Consider the following 18,694-nt stretch of genomic DNA (forward strand, 5'->3'; position numbering starts at 1 on the left):
AACTCTGAAGACCAGCCAGGTGTCTTCCCGGGTCCTCTGGGATAGCGCTGCTCCAGGCGGCTCCCTTGCGCCACCTGGTGTCCCATCCCCGCCACTGCCCAGAAACCACGTGTAAGAAAGTGCTTGCAACCTAACTACGCACCCTGGTTTAGACCCACACTAGCCAATAGAGAAGGGGGAGGCGGGGCAGGGGAAAGCGAGAGTCCAATCATCTCCCGGTTTCCGAGGAGAAGGCGGGGCTTGGGATTTACCACGTTGGGTTTGTCCGCAGCGCTAATTACTTTTTCCAAAGACTGGAGGGCTCACTCCGGCTGGCGCCGCCGCCTCGCGCGCTCCTACTCCGCCGCGACCGTCCGGGGGGGGGCTGCTCCTCCCAAGTACCATGTGTGACGGCGCCCTGCTGCCTCCTCTCGTCCTGCCCTTGCTGCTGCTGCTGGTTTGGGGACTGGACCCGGGCACAGGTAGCGCTCCCTCTCCCACTGCCTCTTCTTCGCCTGTGCCTCTCGCGGCCACCTTCCCCCTGCCCTCCGCAGGCATCCTGGCGGCCTCCGCCTGCCCGCGCGGCCCGGCTCCGGCGGCGTACCGCTGACAACTCCGGGGTCGACGGGGCGCGGGCCGCGGCCGGAGGACTGGGGTCCGGGCGGTTGCCGGGAGGCCGCGCCGCCGCCGGTTCTCCGGACGCCGATGCCGCGGCCGCGTCCCCGGAGGTGGTCGGGCGGCCGCGCCGGAGACCGTTCCGGGGGTGGCGCGGGGCACGGGCGGAGGCTCTGGCTGGCATGGAGGTGCTGGGGCGAGGGAATGGAAGAGCGCGCCGGCTCGGGGCCGCGCTGTCTCCAAGCTGGCGCTGGATGCCCAGCGCTGGACCCAGCGCCCGGCGGGCCGGAGGGCGGGCCGCGCCGCGCTGACGCGTCTCCTTTCTCCCCGCAGCTGTCGGCGACGCGGCGGCCGACGTGGAGGTGGTGCTCCCGCGGCGGGTGCTCCCCGAAGACGTGCACCTGCCGCCGCTGCCCGGCGCTCCAGGGCCCCGCAGGCGCCGGCGCCCCCGCGCGCCCCCAGCCGTCCCGCGCGCCCGGCCCGGCGAGCGCGCCCTGCTGCTGCACCTGCCGGCCTTTGGGCGCGACCTGTACTTGCAGCTGCGCCGCGACCTGCGCTTCCTGTCCGGCGGCTTCGAGGTGGAGGAGACCGGCGCAGCTGGGCGCCGCGGACGCCCCACAGAGCTGTGCTTCTACTCTGGCAGCGTGCTCGGCTACCCTGGCTCCCTCGTCTCGCTTAGCGCCTGCGGCGCCGCCGGCGGCCTGGTACTGCCCGCTCCCCCTCCGGGTCTGCCTGGCGATCTCTCGCGGCGCCGAGGGTGGGGGTGAGGGGTGGTCCCCGGGGAGGGCTGGGATTGGGGTGGGGCCTCTGGCGTGCTCTGCCGCTGGCGGGAGAGAGCACCCCCAACCTTCCAGAGGGTCTATGAGCAGAGGGCTAGAAAGAGGAAGCGACCTGTTATCCAGTACCTTCCACTGGCAGTCCTAAGCCTCAGAGGTGCGCCAGGCCAGCGCCGATATGGGGTTGCATAGCGAGATACGCCGCAGTCCGCTCAGGGAGCACATGTTCAGCAGAGATGAAATCTGTCAAGCCCCTAGACTGAGAGGTGCGCTTGACCCAGGTGTAGAGAGAACGCTATTTGCATCTGCACAGGTGTGTATGTGTGCGTGTCATGGGGCACACCTATCTATATGTGTATAGCTCACCTATTCTTGGATGTGGGGGTGGAGCATTGACCTCATTTCTGTCCTTTTGAGTCTTTATGTACCTGGAAAAAGATATTTGGAGGGGTCCCCCGACGGGCCACTAACCTACTCTTAGTTGAAACATGAGAACCAGGAGAGGGAGGATGTCTCTAATATTTTTACCTTACACTGCAAGCAGACATTTATCTGGCACTAACCCTCAGCCAGGCCTGAGGAATGCTTACATTGGTGATGAGCAATGTCATCCCCAGAAGCTCCCTCGATGTGGCAGTAATTCCTCCACCACCCCACCCTGCTGCATTTGCGGCACCCGTGGCAGTGCTCCGAGGGGCGGAGGAAGTTCTTGAGCGCCTCTACCCTGCCTGCGCTCACACTGGCTCACTTGGCTACATGGGTGCCCAGACAAACACTTCCCAGCTTCTCCATCGTGCCCCCATAGAGCGCAGATGGCTGGCAGATGGGCTGCCCCCACCCATCAGAGCCTGGGATGGGCTCAGAGAATGTTCCTCTATCTTCTGGGGAAGTGGTTTCTGATATTCTTTTGTGTCTGTCCTTCCCTGGCACAAGAAACTGCTTCCCCCACCTCCACCTTATCTTGCTCCACCGTCTAGAATTCTCTAGCCCTTATCCACATAGTGTGCAACAAGTTGGCACGAATCTGCAACAAAGCCAGAAACCCTGAGGGTCCAGGTCTTTATATGAGACTTCTGCTCTCTTTCCAGCAGTGTAGGGGAACTTGGGGAGTAACTCCCAAGACTTGGCCTTCACCAGTTCCCCTTTTAGGATTTTTTGAGTCCTCATGAGAATGTGATCTCCTTTTGCTGGGCTGGGAGAAATTGGCTTCTTTGGTTAAACAAGGAAAATGGACCGTGGAGGGGGCCTAGTAGGAGCTAATGTGGAACAGGGGTGGGGAATGTGGGCTATGGGTGAGGAGGCTTAAGTAGGGGTGAAAAAGGCTCAGGTCACTGAAGGACTCGGGTCAAGGCTGTATCATGTTCTGGGAGGGACTGGAAGGCCCACATCATTTTTCCTGTTTTTGCCAAAGTGTTTAAAGTCTAGGTCACATCACTGTACTGAACATGGAAACATCTGAATCCCATTTGCTGCGGTTTAGTGAGTTTCTGTAGAGGTCAGAGTTTATACTTCTTGGTGTAAAGTTTCCAGCAAGGCGCTATCTGTGAAGGAGCCGAGGGTGGAAATCTGGATAACATTGATTTAAAATCCTCAGAGTGAGTGCTGGGCCCTCTCACAGATGGCATATGAGCAGTGAGAGTTCCCTTCCGTCCTCCAGGTTTTCAGGAAGACTGTCCTTCCCTTTGGCACCATGTGAGGGCGCTGTGCTTTAGATAAAGGAACGAGGCCAAGAGGCTGAGTTCAGTGTGTGCCAGCTGCGGAGGGACCTCTAAGACTTTAGATTTTAAATTTCTGCTTGAGCAGACACTTCTGTTGTTTAGTCTGCCTTGATCATCCCATTTGTGTAAGCTGGACATTGGACATTTCTTCCTAAGTACACCCTATAGAAGAAGGGCAGGAGGCCAGAGACAGCAGGTGATTTGGAGTGGACCTCTTGGTGGCAGGGTGGTCCTGCCTTTCTAGAAAAGAAAGCAACGGAACATAGGCTAACCAGGTTTGCATCGCACTCCACCTTACTTTGATTTTGGTTCCCTAATGTGCTTGAGACAGTTCAGCTGGGTGGTAATGCAGCGTTAGTCCTTCTGGACCACGGTGGAAGCCCCATAGAGATGTGGCGCACCTGTTGTGTGTTTTTGAGGACTGGCTCAACCACGAGGTGTGTGGGAGGAGTGATGCCCAGTAGATGAGTTTTGGTGCCCACAGTTGGGAGCATTCCAAAGCCTCCTTGTGTCTAAAGAATCATGTAGAGCAGGGGTTGGCAAACTTCTTCTGTAAAGGACCAAGTAGTAAACATTTTAGGCTTTGCAGGCCATATGGTCTCTGTCACAACTACTCAACACTGCCCTTTTAGTGCAAAAGCAGCTGTAGAAGGTAAAGAAACAGACGGACCTGGCTGTGTTCAATAAAACTTTATTCCGATGTTGAGTATGAATTAAATCCTGCTGCATCTCACATCTCCAGAATGGCTTCGTAAGGAGTGTTGCCTGCAGGGCAGGGCATGCAGGCTCTGTTCCCTGTGCCGTCTGTCTCCAGAGACGTTTGGTACCTGTTTAAAGGAGAAGCATGCTTAGATCATTGCTTAATTGTTGATGGGTCACAGGGGAAGTAAACCTCATGCTCCAGTTTGCTTCCTCCCCACGCCCCGCTTTCGACAGGGGGCAGAGGGGCGGGTCTGTGGCATGTACCCTGTATCTTGTCTTGAAAAGCTGTGCAAACTGCACTCTTTGGATCTTCAGAGACCATGGGCTCAGGTATTAACTGTTTTATGTTTATGCATCTTCATTTTATTTACATTTCAGAGAGTCCTCAGACATAACATAGGTTTTTGGAAGAGTTTCTGTAACCGTATAACTTCAAAGCGATGAACTTTGGGCATATGAGGAAGGTATTTTTCCTCCCAGAGGATTTATGTGAGTTTGGATCAGCTGCCTCGTGTGAATGGGACCAGATCATGGAAGGCCAGCAGAATTCGAAGAAACTTCAGGTTAAAGTTCACCAGAGCAGGCAGTGGAGGTGGAACTTCGGAGATAGAGTGAGTGTCAGTCTCTGAAAAGACTCTCTATGCTGCTTGTCTGAAATGAGTGGTTGGAGGGGCTGTTTTCATCCCCACACGTGAGGAGAGGTGGACAGAGAGGAGGGGTCTGGTCTGCTGAGCAGTGGCCACTCTTCCTTCATGAATACTGAGCTCAGGGGAGTCCACCGCCCAGAGTCTGTCCAGCCCTTCTTGGCTGAGGCCGCGGCCTGCAGGGGTGCACTGTGGGTGAGATGTCGGGACCAGAGAGGACACCCAGGAGCTCTGGGCTGTGGCCCCTTTTCCAGGCCACCCTGGAGGGACAGAAGGTCAGGGATAGTCCCAGCGCGCCTTCTCTGGAGTCACAGCCATGCTCTGCAGGGGGCTGGCTTGTGGTCTCTCTCACCCAGGCCGCTCACTGGGGTCCTGATGGCCCGGCTGCCCTGGCTCTGTCTGGTGCCTGACCACAGCGCGGGGGCCTTTGTGGTCGTCCTTCACCTGTGCTGCTCCCCACAGTCTTAGTTCCCATAGCTCTTCCTCCCAGTCTGTTCGGGAGCTTTTGTAAGAATGCTCACCTTTCCCATAGGGGAAGAAGTGTAGTCTAGGGAAGAACAGGGGGCCTGAGTCCAGCCAGGCAGTGAGCAGGTGGCTTAGAAGAGTTGGGGGACTGCGTTCTCAAGAGGGCAGCCTGACTTCAACGATGAAGGAGCTGGTTTGGGAGGTTGCTACCTTTCCCTTAAGAGCTACCCAACTCACTTTTCCTTGACCCAAAATTGCCCAGCTTTTTAATGCAACATCACTTGATCACTGACAGCTGAGTAGGAATTGGTCTTGGCAAAAAGTATATGATGGGGAGACCATTTGAAAGGGAGCAAATAGACCAAACCACGTTATCCTGCAACATTATATTGATACAGGTGTGGGGAAGGCACATAGTCCTTAGTCATTCATCAATTAATATTACTGAAGAATTTATCATGCACAGCATAAATATATTTGTTAAATGCAAAGTATATTTTTTAAAGCTTTGTAAAAAGAAACAATTGAGTGGATGTTAAGGAAAGTAGGAAGGGAAACAACAGTTGTGAAATTTGGGGTGTGGAAGAATTAAAGGGGAGAACTTGGTGCAGAGAATTCTAAGGCCTCCCACGGCCTCCTCTGGAAGGACGTTCACTCTGCCTCATGGTGACTTTCTATACCCATCGCTCATGGGCATCAGGTTGCCCATGACTGTCACCTAGGATACCTAACCCTACCTCATTATTTACCTAGGGTATGTAACTAGATTTTCCCACCTGCACTTTTATTTAGTTGGCAACATTTTAAAAAAGAAAAAAATACAAGATGGGATGATGAACTGAAGATGTCTTCTTAGACTGATTGCATTCTTGGAGCTTATTTCCTGAACTCTGAGACGCTGCAGCTGCCTGGCCTTGGATCTGTGCAACAGGAGATGTTTTTGCAGCCAGTATGTCTTGAGGGAACCACTCGGAGTCAGTGGTTAACCGTTCCCCGTGCACACTTCTGCACGTGGGCACACGGTTGCACCATCACACTCCTGTTCTTTAGCAAGTGAGGCTGCACAGCCGTTCCGGGCTGTGATCTTGAGCAAGTTGCTTACCTCCTTTGAACCTCCCTGTCTGCAGCCATACAAGGGTAAATAACATTGGCTTTGTGTGGCTGTTGAGAGAATGAAGTAGGATAAAGTCCGAAATCATTTAGTGAGAGCCTGGCACATTAAGGCATTGAAAACACATTTCTTCTCTTGCCCCACAGGCCATTCCCAGGCTTTTCTAGTTATAAATCAAGCAATCAGTCAACATAGTTGACTAAATGAACAGATCATTATCACACAGCTGCCATGTGTAGGACCCGCTGGTAGGCTCCCAACGAGCCTCAAAGAGAAATACGATGTGGGCCCTGTCTCGGAAGGCAGTCCGGGTTCGCGGGGAAGGAAGGTGTGCTGGAGCCTGCAGGGTGGCTGGTGGGGAGAGCAGGGAGTGGCTCTGGGGTCTGATGGGGTGGGGCAGGTCCTTCGGGTAGAGCTGAAGGGAGTGGGCCTCAGGTTCTAGGTGGGAGGAGTGATGGCAAAGCCTCCTGGCCAGGTCCTTCCCGAGGTAAGGGGCCCACGAGCCGACTGTGGGATGGAGATGGGTCATGAACTGAATGGACAGGTGTCTGGATTAGATGAGGCGGGGCCCTGGGTGCCAACTTAAGGCATTTAGAATTTATCCTAGACCAGTAGTACTCAACCTTGAGCTGGCATTAGGGTTCCCTGCGGGATTTGCTTCACTGATTGCTGGGCCCCGCCTCCTGGGTTTCTGATCCAGTCCGTCTGGGGGGGTGGGCCTGAGCACTTGAGTTTCTGACAGGTTCCCAGGTGCTGCTGCTGCTGCTGTTGGTCTGGGACCATTTTGAAGATCACTGGCCTAGAGGCAATGGGGGGTGCATTTCTGGCTACTGACCGGGGAGGAGCCCCTGGTCAGAGAAGTGTGGGGAGGACTGAAGCAGGAGAGCCTTTGGAGGGGCGAGGTGATGGGCCTCAAGCCTTGGATGGTGGAAATGGAAAGGAAGGGAGACTACATGGGAGGGGGTCCGAAGGAGGAGCTGACAGTCTGTGACTAACTCTATCTAGTGATGGGAAAGGGGGAGTCTGGCTTTGGAACGAAGACCAAGAATCTGTGTTCAGCACTTTGACATTTGCAGAGGCAGCAGCAGGATTTTGAAAAGGGGGCTCTGGATGGCACTCTGGGAGGGGCAGGGGGACTCCCCATGGAGGTTGGGAAGGCCCTCACGCCTGTGCCGGGTTGAGGATGCTCCTTCCCGGGGACACATTCGAGCCCCCCAAACTCTGCTGAGGCCCCCTAGAAAGCCAGAGGCAGGTACAGGAGGGCCTGCAATCACAGGATTGTTTTTCCTTCCTGAGAGCAGACTTGCTCCGCCTCTCCAACCACCTACGGTCACCTGTCCACGGGGAGAAGGCTACCTAAGACCTGGTCCAGTGAACCCGGGAGCCACAGTATCCTGAAGAGGAGAGGCTTGGAGGGCTCCCTGGGCACTGAAATCCCAGTGTGGCCTTTGTAGGATGGTGAGGTCAGCAGTCACGAGGCAGGTCCCCTCAAACGGAGGACAGGGCATCAGATGGTTCCAGAGCATGGATACAACAGGGTTTCTTTATCTTAAAAGCATTTGCCGCATTATGCTGAGAAGTTGTGCTCATGTTAGGAAGTGGTACAAATCTTTCTGACCTTCACACATTTTTCCACCTGCAGGAGAGCTAGTCCTGCTTCAGGGGGTGGGGTGGGATTAACAATACCCAGTTTATAACGCTCTCTTAAAGCAGCACAGAAACCCTTCAAAGCCAGCTTCCAGAATAAAGAGAATTGAAAGGGAACCACTCAGAACTGTTATAATATCAGGTTATACCTGATACACTTTATTGGACCCAAACTTCTTTAGTAGGATACCAAATTTTAGAATATGTAAGATTTCTCTTCTAAGAGCACCATTTCATTGAGGATTGTTGTCTCCTTTGAAACCAAGTGGCCTCAGGGCTTCCAGTCCTGTCTGCCGTAGGCATCTAGTTCCCCACAGTTCTCTTCAGATGGTGTTTGCAGCTCTCTTGCATCTAATGCAACCTGAGGCTTTTCCTTGCTGCCATCTGTGGAACAGGGAGGCCTTGGAAGAGCATTTCCATGTGTCTCACTTCTCAGCATAGATGGTGACCAGAGGAATAATGCAAACCCAAGCAACCCTGCTTAGCTCTTGGGACCACAGGGCAGCAATGTGCTAGAAGCCAGGGCAGAGCCCCACAGTCAGAGGAAGGCCCAGGTTGGTGCAGGTAGTCTGCATCCAGGGTACTTCCACGTGCTGGAATCAAGCATCTGTGGCACCCAGTTAAAAGCTAGGGAAGTGGTTCTCTACCCTGGCTGCACATGGAAATCTCCTGGTGAGCTTTAAGAAAATACCAGTGCCTGAATTTCACCCCAAGGGATTCTAATTCACATGGCCTGGAGTGGGGCCTGGGCCTGAGTTTTCAAAGCTTGCCAAGTGACTGCAGTGTGCAGCCAGGGACAAGGACCTCTGAGCAAGGGGGACTGCGGGGAGGCCATGCTATTGCCTTCTATTCCAAGCCGGTCCAGTCCAGTCCAGTCCATTCCATTCGAATCCATTCCATTACAGTCCAGTTCACTCACATCTTCTTGAGTAACTGTTATGTGGCAGACATTGGAAAAATAAGAAGGCATAATTCCGATCCTGCCTCAAAGGAACAAACTACTTTTCAGGTTGTGACAGATGCCCCATAACACAGGGGGTAGTGGGCTGGGACATAGAGTGCCAGGGAAGGGGGATTTTTTTTTTTTTTTTTTTTTTTTTTTTACCGGGGAGAGGGGAAGGAGAAGGAAGGTCAGGGAAAGATCAAGAAGGCTGACAAGTTTTTATCCTGGGCTGAGATTGTGTGTGTGTGGGGGGGTGGCACGGGGGGAGGGGGAGGTGGTGACAAGCGGCACTTTTCAACAGAACTTTTTTTTTTTTTTTTTTTTTTGCGGTACGCGGGCCTCTCACTGTTGTGGCCTCTCCCGTTGCGGAGCACAGGCTCCGGACGCACAGGCTCAGAGGCCATGGCTCACGGGCCCAGCCGCTCCGCAGCATGTGGGATCTTCCCAGACCGGGGCATGAACCCGTGTCCCCTGCATCGGCAGGTGGACTCTCAACCACTGCGCCACCAGGGAAGCCCCAACAGAACGTTTTATCACTGTGATGACCCGGTGAATATTAGCGAGGCTTCAGGGTGCCTAGTGACAGCACTTGGAGGGGCAGCGGCAAGTTCCTTCCTTGTGGTGACTCCTGAGGGGGAGGGCTGTGCCCTCTTGGCCACAGGCCAGCTTGAAAGTCAGTTCCCAAGAGGGCAAGTGGCTGCCAGGTAGAGTATAGGCCATTAGTCCATGTGTCTGTCTGTCACCAGCATTGCCATTCTCTTTGCTGAATGGATGGAAACCAGCATGTGGGTTCCTCCAAAAAAGACCTTCTAAAGCAAAACCTCCCCCAAGGGGCTGGACCATGCTTTTGTGTGTGTGCATGTAGGTACCTGTAGGCTTTCTCACCAAGGTGAGATTCTCCCTATATTGTGTCACATTAGAACTACTGGCTAACTGGCCTTTACCCTGTGGCTTGTATGCTAGGCTGAGTGAATGATAACTGGCTTTGAAAGTTCTAGACTCAAGGGGGCCTTTAACCTCCCAGAGCCGGAGCATTTCAGGAAGACTCCGGCCCCTGTCAGGGTTGAGTGTGTCCCCCAGGGAGCACAGCCCTCCTACAGCGTGGGGCTCATCCATGCACTGTGCTGTATCTGCCAACTTTATTTCAACCACAGACGTTTCCACTGAAACGGTCATCAAGGACTTCTGCGCTGAGGCTTTCTTTTTTTTTTAATTTACTAATTAGATTTTATTTTTTTATTTATTTTAACATCTTTATTGGGGTATAATTGCTTTACAATGGTTTGTTAGTTTCTGCTTTATAACAAAGTGAATCAGCTATACATATACATATATCCCCATATCCCCTCCCTTCTTGCGTCTCCCTCCCACCCTCCCTATCCCACCCCTCCAGGTGGACACAAAGCACCGAGCTGATCTCCCTGTGCTATGCAGCTGCTTCCCACTGCTATCTATTTTACATTTGGTAGGATATATATGTCAGTGTTACTCTCTCACTTCGTCCCAGCTTACCCTTCCCCCTCCCCATGTCCACAAGTCCATGCTCTACGTCTGTGTCTTTTTTAAATTAATTAATTAATTTATGTATTTATTTATTTTTGGCTGTGTTGGGTTTTCATTGCTGTGCGCGGGCTTTCTCTAGTTGCGGCAAGCGGGGGCTACTCTTTGTTGTGATGCTCTGGCTTCTTATTGTGGGGGCTTCTTGTTGTGGAGCATGGGTTCTAGGTACATGGGCTTCAGTAGTTGTGACACGTGGGCTCAGTAGTTGTGGCTCATGGGCTCTAGAGCACAGGCTCAGTAGTTGTGGTGCATGGGCTTAGTTGCTCCGCGGCATGTGGGATCTTCCCGGACCAGGGCTCGAACCCATGTCCCCTGCATTGGCAGGTGGATTCTTAACCGCTGCACCACCAGGGAAGCCCCTACGTCTGTATCTTTATTCTTGTCCTGCCCCTAGGTTCATCAGAACCATTTTTTTTTTTTTTTTTTTTTTTGCGGTATGCGGGCCTCTCACTGTTGTGGCCTCTCCGGTTGCGGAGCACAGGCTATGGACGCACAGGCTCAGCGGCCATGGCTCATGGGCCCAGCTGCTCCGCGGTATGTGGGATCTTCCCAGACTGGGTCATGAACCCGTGTCCCCTGCATCGGCAGGGGACTCTCAACCACTGCGCCACCAGGGAAGCCCCAGAACCATTTTTTTTTAAGATTGCATATATATGTGTTAGCATATGGTATTTGTTTTTCTCTTTCTGACTTACTTCACTCTGTATGACAGACTCTAGGTCCATCCACCTCACTACAAATCACTCAATTTCGTTTCTTTTTATGGCTGAGTAATATTCCATTGTATATATGTGCCACATCTTCTTTATCCATTCATCTGTCGTTGGACACTTAGGTTGCTTCCATGTCTTGGCTATTGTAAATAGAGCTGCAGTGAACATTGTGGTACATGACTCTTTTTGAATTATGGTTTTCTCAGGGTATATGCCTAGTAGTGGGAATGCTAGGTCATATGGTATTTCTATTTTTAGTTTTTTAAGGACCCTCCATACTGTTCTCCATAGTGGCTGTATCAACTTACATTCCCACCAACAGTGCAGGAGGGTTCCACTGAGGCTTTCTTTACACACAGCTCTGGTGGATCTGCACAGCCTCCCACAGCCACTCTCTGCCTCCGCTTCTTCAATCTCCCCAAAGTATCATAGTGAACAAACTCAAGTTTTAACTTCAAAGGAGGGGGGAGAAAGCCATGCTTCCTGGCAGGTCATGCAGTGCCACTTTAAGACAGTTTTATTTGGGCAGTAAAATCTCTGAGTTGTTCTTGGCAGCAGTTCTAATGAAATGGAAACCTTGAAATCTTCTTACAGCAGTAAGTACCGTCTCAACCCCTGTTTTGGGGACTAAATGTTGTAGGCGGTCTTATTAGTGGATCTGATGTATTTTCAGAGGGCTGGTATCGATGCATCCTTTCAGAAGGTAGAGGAGTCTATATCATTTGGTTTGAGTGAGCTCTGTACCTGAGACCTGAGGAATTGCTGAGCTGTGATGGAGAGCAGTGCTTCTCAAAGCCTGGTCCTCGGACACGCAGCATCAGTATCACCTGGGGACTTGTTAGAAATGAAGGTTCTTGGTGAGCATCCATGACCTCCAGGTGATTTTGATGCACACTGGAGTTTGAGAACTACCGCTTTTAGAAAGTAGTGTCAGGACTTCCCTGGTGGTCCAGTGGCTAAGACTCCTCGTTCCCAATGCAGGGCACCCAGGTTCGATCCCTAGTCAGGGAACTAGATCCCACATGCCGCGACTAAGAGTTTACATGCCACAACTAAGACCCGGCACAGCCAACTAAATAAATTTTTTTTTTTAAGAAAAGAGAACAGTGTCATGGCTTTTAGAAAATAGTATTGGGGAGAGAGAGAACAAAGGATGTTCATGACAGCCTAAGACAGATTGGCCCAGTCTCCTGAATCTGTGCTAACAAAGGTGGTCCCGACCATGAATGCAGAGCAGGGGCTGTGGACTGCAGGGCCCAGTGTGCAAACATAATTCTCAGCCCTGACCCAGTCAGGATCTTTGTGAGTGGTTTACCTTGTTTTGTTGATGCCTCAGAAGAGAAGCTAGCAGCAGGTATCCTGGGGAAGGAGGGCAAATTGTTTTAATGCTGTTAGCATTGGTTCCAAATGAAAGGAAAAGTTCTCTGCATTGTGTGTGTGTGTGTGTATATATCTATATCTATATCTATATATATAATTTTTTTTTTTTTTTTTTTGCGGTACACGGGCCTCTCACAGTCGCGGCCTCTCCCGCCGTGGAGCACAGGCTCCGGACGCGCAGGCCCAGCGGCCATGGCTCACGGGCCCAGCCGCCCCGTGGCACGCAGGATCCTCCCGGACCAGGGCACGAACCCACATCCCCTGCATCGGCAGGCAGACCCTCAACCACTGCGCCACCAGGGAAGCCCTGTGTATATATTTTTAAGAATTAGTATTCACTCTATTAAAGTGACAAATTAAGAATCCCAGTCCTTAAGTTTTTCGTTCAATTTACAAGTCATTTATTTATAATCTAGCAAGTTTTTCAAATACCTTTTAAGGGGCCTTTGGATAACACTTAATCCTATTTACAAATTAGTGATTAACAACGTTTAAACCTTTAAAACTGTGTGTAGAAGTTTACCATATTCAATTTCATTTTCAAGTTCTTTTGTTGTCTGATTAAAAAATAAACCCTTTGCAAGTACTTAAATGATTCTTATAAATAATGAGGTAACTAGTTTTATAAACCTGGGAAGTCTTAAGTTCTCTTATACATTCTGATACTGTTTATAAGCCTAATAAGATTTTTAAATTACAGGTCTAAATCATTGCTGTGCTTTAAATTAGAATCACAAATTGAATCCATTAGATACTCTGCCAAGTTCTCTTAAACACTGAAAAAAACTACAAATCCACTATCACAAAACTATTAACACTACAGGTCTGACTCCATCCTCTCTATTTAATTCTAAATATTGCCCAGGAATAAGATATACTTTTTTCCCATTAAGGATATAATTGTCATTCATTCCCAACACTTTTGGAGGTACCTTCTTAGGTGGACTTTTAGGGGATGATATAAAAAATAGTTTTTTAAATGGGCTTTAATTAGAAGTAAGTGTATAGGAGCAGGCAAACAAGGGAATCTGTTCTCCCTCTCCCCTGCTGCAGCAGGGGCCCCAATAAAGCCTTGCCTGAAAAAAAAATTAAAAAAAAATTAACACTAAAGTAAGATATCTTTGAAAGTGAGCCCAGAAAATGGGTGCTATTGCCGCACCCCCCCACCCCCTGCCTTCTGTCACCTGACCCCCAACACAACTGCTGGATGAGATGTTTCAAGTCATGCAAGAGCTCATTCTTGGACTCTGTAAATTGGTGCAACCTGCAAAGAAAAAGCCCAGGCAGGGGAAGCAGGCCATAGCTAGGTGGCCTTTCCACCCTCTGGCTCTGGGGTTGTGGCCAAGTGTGAATGAGGATGACTGACAACTGTTTTCCTCTTTCTGGGCAGGTTGGCCTCATCCAGCTTGGGCAGGAGCAGGTGCTAATCCAGCCCCTCAACAGTTCCCAGGGACAAGAGCATCTGATCAGGCGCAGATGGTCCTTGACACCCAGCCCCTCTGCCGAGACCCAGATATCTGGGCAGCTCTGCAAGGTCCTAACAGGTGAGTCTGGGAAATAGTGTGAATGACTCACAACACAGGCCCTTTTGGCTTTTGGTACCATCGCACATCCCTAGACCATCCCCCTTGCTGTGTCTCCAAGTGTGCTGAAATCTTGTGAGCAAGAACTTACCTTTCCTTGTGTTTTGAAAGCTTTTTTTTATTGCCCATAAGGCCACTTTATTTTCATTTCTATGTGTATTAATATCAGCGTTTCATGTGTAGCAGCCCTTTGAAAAAGGTGTTTCTAGAAAGAACCCAGGATCTCTTTTGTGTAGTGTCTCAATTTTATAGATCTGGAGCAAGTTGAGGCCTGAAAAACCTCAATGGCTTATTGTTATCAAGCCCGACGTTGGTGGCAGAGCTAGGATGAGAATTCCTTCCCTTGGTACCCTGGCCAGAGCTTGCTCTCCTTATACAGTGGTCCTCGGTCTTGTCTGCACTAATGAGAGTCACCTGGGGGACCTGTGAAGCAGTAGTTCTTAAGAGTGTGACCCCAGCAGCATCCGCATCACCTGGGACTCTGTTAGAACTGCATGTTCTCTTCCCCACCCCCGCCACCTCCTGAATCAGAAACCATGGGGGTGGGTCCAGGTAAATCTGGTCATGCTTAAGTGTGAGAGCCACTGCTTTAAAAAATGCCATGCACTAGCCAGTCCCCCCAAATCCTGATCTAATTGGCCTATGGTGTGACTTGGGTGTGATTTTGAAGGTGGTTCTAATAAGCAGCTTGGGCTGAGAACCCAGGGTTCTTGTATTCTCTGCCTCTATGTGGGCAACCTCTGGTTTATCTGTTAAGTGTTTAAGGACATTTCACTGTGCTGTGTCACTAGCAGTCTGCCTGTGAGTGTCCCTTGATGAAGATGATATCCTACTGCTCACAGGTGTCACTTCCTCCCTGGAGAGCATGGGACCCCATGGCTGACCTTTGGGAGTTGTTCTTTTGTAGTTTAAAGACTTAGAATAAAAATATAGTGTCTCAGTTTAGTATTCCAATGACCTTGGAAGTAAATTGATTATATGACTGTCTTTTAGAACAGCTTTGTTATGCATAAGCGAGCCCTGCAGCTTAGCTCCGCTGGTGCATGCAGTCCTGACCCTATCCATATAGCCACCCTCCTTAGCCTAGTCTGCATTCAGCAGGGAGGTATTAGAGGTGATTTTGCTGGATCAGGGTCATCTCTGCTACTCCAGGAGACAGAATGCCACCATACATTAGGGTTTTGCTGTGTTCCTTCCTGCACCCTTACAAAAACAGGAAAGAGAGGTCTCAGCAAAAAATTACTTGTAACTAAAATTTACCCCTTAATAGGAAGCAGGGGTTTTTGGTAAGTCCGATGGTTGGTTGTGTGTTTGAGCTTGATGTTGGTGTGTTATTTTCAACGTTAGCCAGCTGCCCCTATCTGGGTCAATCGGTGGATTTTTTTTCTCTCTCTCCTCTCAAAGTAAATGACTAGTGGTCGTTCTAAGTCTTTGTGCATTTTCTGCGGCTGATCTGACCATATTGTTTCAGAGGCAGAGGGATGACTCTAAGGCAGAGGTTCTCAGCCCTGGCTGTCCATTGGCATCACCTGGGGAACTTTAACAACTAGCCACACCCAGCTCCTGCCCCCAGAGAGCCGCTTTTATTGGTCTGGGGTGCAGCCTGGGCATCTAGCGATTTGAAACCTCTCCAGGTGGTTCTAACGTTCAGCTGGTGCTGAGAACTGCTGCGCTAAGTTTCAAACATGATTAATAGCACCTGTGGGCCATCGGAAGTGGGTTTTCTCAGGTGAGAACCACCAAGCAGGGCCACACAGTGAAACCCAAGGACAAATATGTTTTATTCTTACTTTCCCTTTGCTCTAGCCAGTGCTTGTCAGCTGCTAGTCAGTGACCAGAAACCCCAGGTGCCTGTGGATGCTATCATGGAATATTTGTCTAATTAGCAGCTGCCATCCTCTTTAGGGGTGTGATACCAAGGATTGCTGACAAAATGATAAATTGTGTTTGTGTTTGCATTTTTGTCCCTAAGGCTAGTTTGGAGGCACTCTTCTGAGAGACTGTTTTGCCTTTAGTGAAGGAAATAAAATGAACAAAACCAGGGGGTTTATTCCCAGCCCCCAAATCTCACATCAGCATCCTCTGCCATGCAGGAGCAACATGTATATTTAAGGTGGTGCCAACTCAGGCTCTGTCCTGGGTAGGAACACAGACATAGGAGAAAGGTATAGACTTTGCTTCTGGTCCTTCTTTCTTTGTGTGAAATACTCAGTAAACTTTGTTGCTGTGTTGGGAAAGACAACAGGCCTTATAAGAGGCTTAGCTAATAAGCAGTCAATTAGGCCCTATCTAGTTTGGATTAACTTTCAAACATTGGGGGTTTAGAAACTGGGAAAATTAATTTACTGGGACTCCAGCAAAATACATTCTTGAAGTTTCCTGGAAAGATTAATCAGATTAATCCACGATTTCCCATGGGAACATGTTCTTTATGGCTGAGCTTGGCAGCCATAGGTGTAATTGCGCCTTGTCATTGATCTGTGTTATTCCAACCTTGGACATGGCCTTGGGGTAGCCAGCTGGCTCAGGCAGGTGAGGAGCAGTCTGATAACTCTTTCTCCTCCATGAAGCACTCAATTTACCTGTGAGTTGAGTCTGGATAAGCTGCCATGTTGTCTAGGGGGATAGAGGGACTGACACAGGAAAGGCCACCTGGGAGGAATCACTGCCTTCTCTTTGGTACTATAGAGGTTGCATTTCTAGCAGTCTTCGGGGCTTCCAGAGAGGGGACAGATGTATCCTATTTCCTTTACAGCTTCTTACTCCTAGGACCTTATAAATTAATTAAAAAAACATCACTCCACTTGGAACTTCACATGAAAATATGGAGGCTGTGGGCCTTTTTCCTTTTTCTTTTTTTAAAATTATTTATTTATTTATTTATTTTGGTGAGCATGAGTTTTTGAAGATATTTTTGGCTGTTCTCAAACACTAAAATGGTACTTTGGATATTTTGAACTGTTTCTTGATTTTTTAAAAAAATATTTTATTTATTTATTTAGGCTGTGTTGGGTCTTTGCTGCGGCATGCCGACTCTTAGTTGCGGCATGCAGGCGTATTAGTTGCGGCATGCATGTGGGATCTAGTTCCCCACCAGGGATCAAACCCGGGACCCCTGGATTGGGAGCGCAGAGTCTTACCCACTGGACTGCCAGGGAAGTCCCTGTTTCTTGATTTTTTTGAGTGGTTATTTTGACTTCAAAACTTTTTGCCTGCCTGCTATGCTTATTTTAATTTCTCCATTCAGATTCATTATAGAATTTTCTCACTAGCACTTTCGTGGTTTTTAGTAACAATTTGAATCTCTTCTCATCCACTATGGTAAATATAACATGTGGATGGTTGAAGTAGATTGTAAAATAATGAAACTAGTTTCCTATGAGGCACTGTCAAAGTAGGAATCCTGCAACGTTTTGCATGGTGGTGGGCTCTTTAGAACGCAAATACACCAATGCCATTCAGCAGTGGTGCCTGTGAAGTCACTGATGTCTACTTTATTGTTTGTTTTGTTACGATTGTTTTAAAAAACAGTGCAGTAATTTTATAGTATTGTTTCATTAATTTATAGCATTCTGAAGTTAATTTTAGTGATACCATATTTAGAGGATACCATAACGATTCAGAAATTGTGTATTGCCAATTTATGCAAGAATTTGCATGTGTAATAATATCTGTATATACTCTGTAATAAATAAATGGTTGGGGCTTGTGTTTTGTGTCACTTAAGATTCATTTGGTTGGAAATGACAGAAATCAAACTGGCTTCAATACTAATGACATCACAGCCATGGGCTCCTGGAGCTGAGGAGCAAAGCAGGAGGTTGGACCTCAGGTCAGCCTTGGCCACAGCAGTTCTGTATCTGACAGCTTTGTCCTCAGCTGGCTTCTCTTCTGGTGATAAAGAGGCAGCTGGGCTGAGGAGATAAACTCTTCTGTTTAATCAGGGTTGACTTGGATCATGACTTGAGTTCCTTTCAGTTCACCACTGGTTTCAAGCGTTTTGAGGCAAGAGTAGAAGAACTTAGCTCAGTCCCCACATGACTATGGAGATGTCACTCTGCCTTCCATCCTTGTCCTGACTTCCTGAAAGTCAGCTAAAAAGTCTGGTAGGATAGATTCAGGACACCTCTAATCCAGATAGAATCCATCGTTCCAGCCCATGTGGTTGATAAGACTTTGGCTGTTTCCTTCTAACTTCACAGGGTCCTCGTCAGATGCTAATTAACTCCTCATCCCACCTGTGCCCGGGATAAACATGGCTACTGGTTTTTGCTCATTAGGAAGGGCTCAATCCCTTTGAAATTTAGTTCCTCTAAACTTCTTTGAGACCTTAGGTCTCCAGTGGGTAAAGCAAAATATGATTTCGTTGTTTACCCAGTGTTTTTTGTTGTTTCAGTGGTGGTGATAGTCTTCCATGTTTTTCTGCATCTTAAGTGGAAGAAGAACCCAAAGGAAATGGAATTAAATTTGTACTTTGAGTTTTTTCATGTTAATATTTTAAGTATGTATTCACATATAAAAATATTAAATCCAAAAAGAGACACCAATATTTTAAGAATTATTATTCCTGGAGAAAGAGAAAGAAGAAAGATGTTAGAGACCCAACTCTGTCTCCCTTGCGTGTGACCCCAGAAGTGTCCCTTGGCATCTCTGTGCCTCTGTATTAGTTTGCTGGGGCTGCTGGAACAAACTACCACAGACCTGGCAGCTTGAACAACAGGCATTTTACTTCCTCACAGTTTTGGAGTCTAGAAGTCTGAGATCACTGTGTGGTCAGGGTTGGTTTCTTCTGAGGCCTCTCTCCTTAGCTTGTAGATGACAGTCTTCTTCCTGTGTCCTCTTATGGTCTCATGGTCTG

At 49.3% G+C, this 18,694-nt stretch overlaps 1 protein-coding gene across 2 annotated transcripts in view; it reads left to right on the forward strand.

Annotated features, from left to right (window-relative positions):
• Positions 1 to 382: 382 nt before the first annotated feature.
• Positions 383 to 18,694, forward strand: part of ADAMTS17 (ADAM metallopeptidase with thrombospondin type 1 motif 17) — a gene marked incomplete at both ends in the record, with an annotated part of 347,780 nt that continues 329,468 nt past the window's right edge. For both annotated transcript variants that reach the window (XM_079701384.1, XM_079701385.1), the window contains 3 exons: positions 383 to 461; positions 928 to 1,298; positions 13,644 to 13,797. In XM_079701384.1, the coding sequence (XP_079557510.1) occupies positions 383 to 461; positions 928 to 1,298; positions 13,644 to 13,797 (604 nt within the window). The remainder of the gene's footprint in view (positions 462 to 927; positions 1,299 to 13,643; positions 13,798 to 18,694) is intronic.

The sequence above is a fragment of the Hyperoodon ampullatus genome (assembly GCF_949752795.1).
Source record: "Hyperoodon ampullatus genome assembly, chromosome: 3".
NCBI classification, from domain to species: domain Eukaryota; kingdom Metazoa; phylum Chordata; class Mammalia; order Artiodactyla; family Ziphiidae; genus Hyperoodon; species Hyperoodon ampullatus.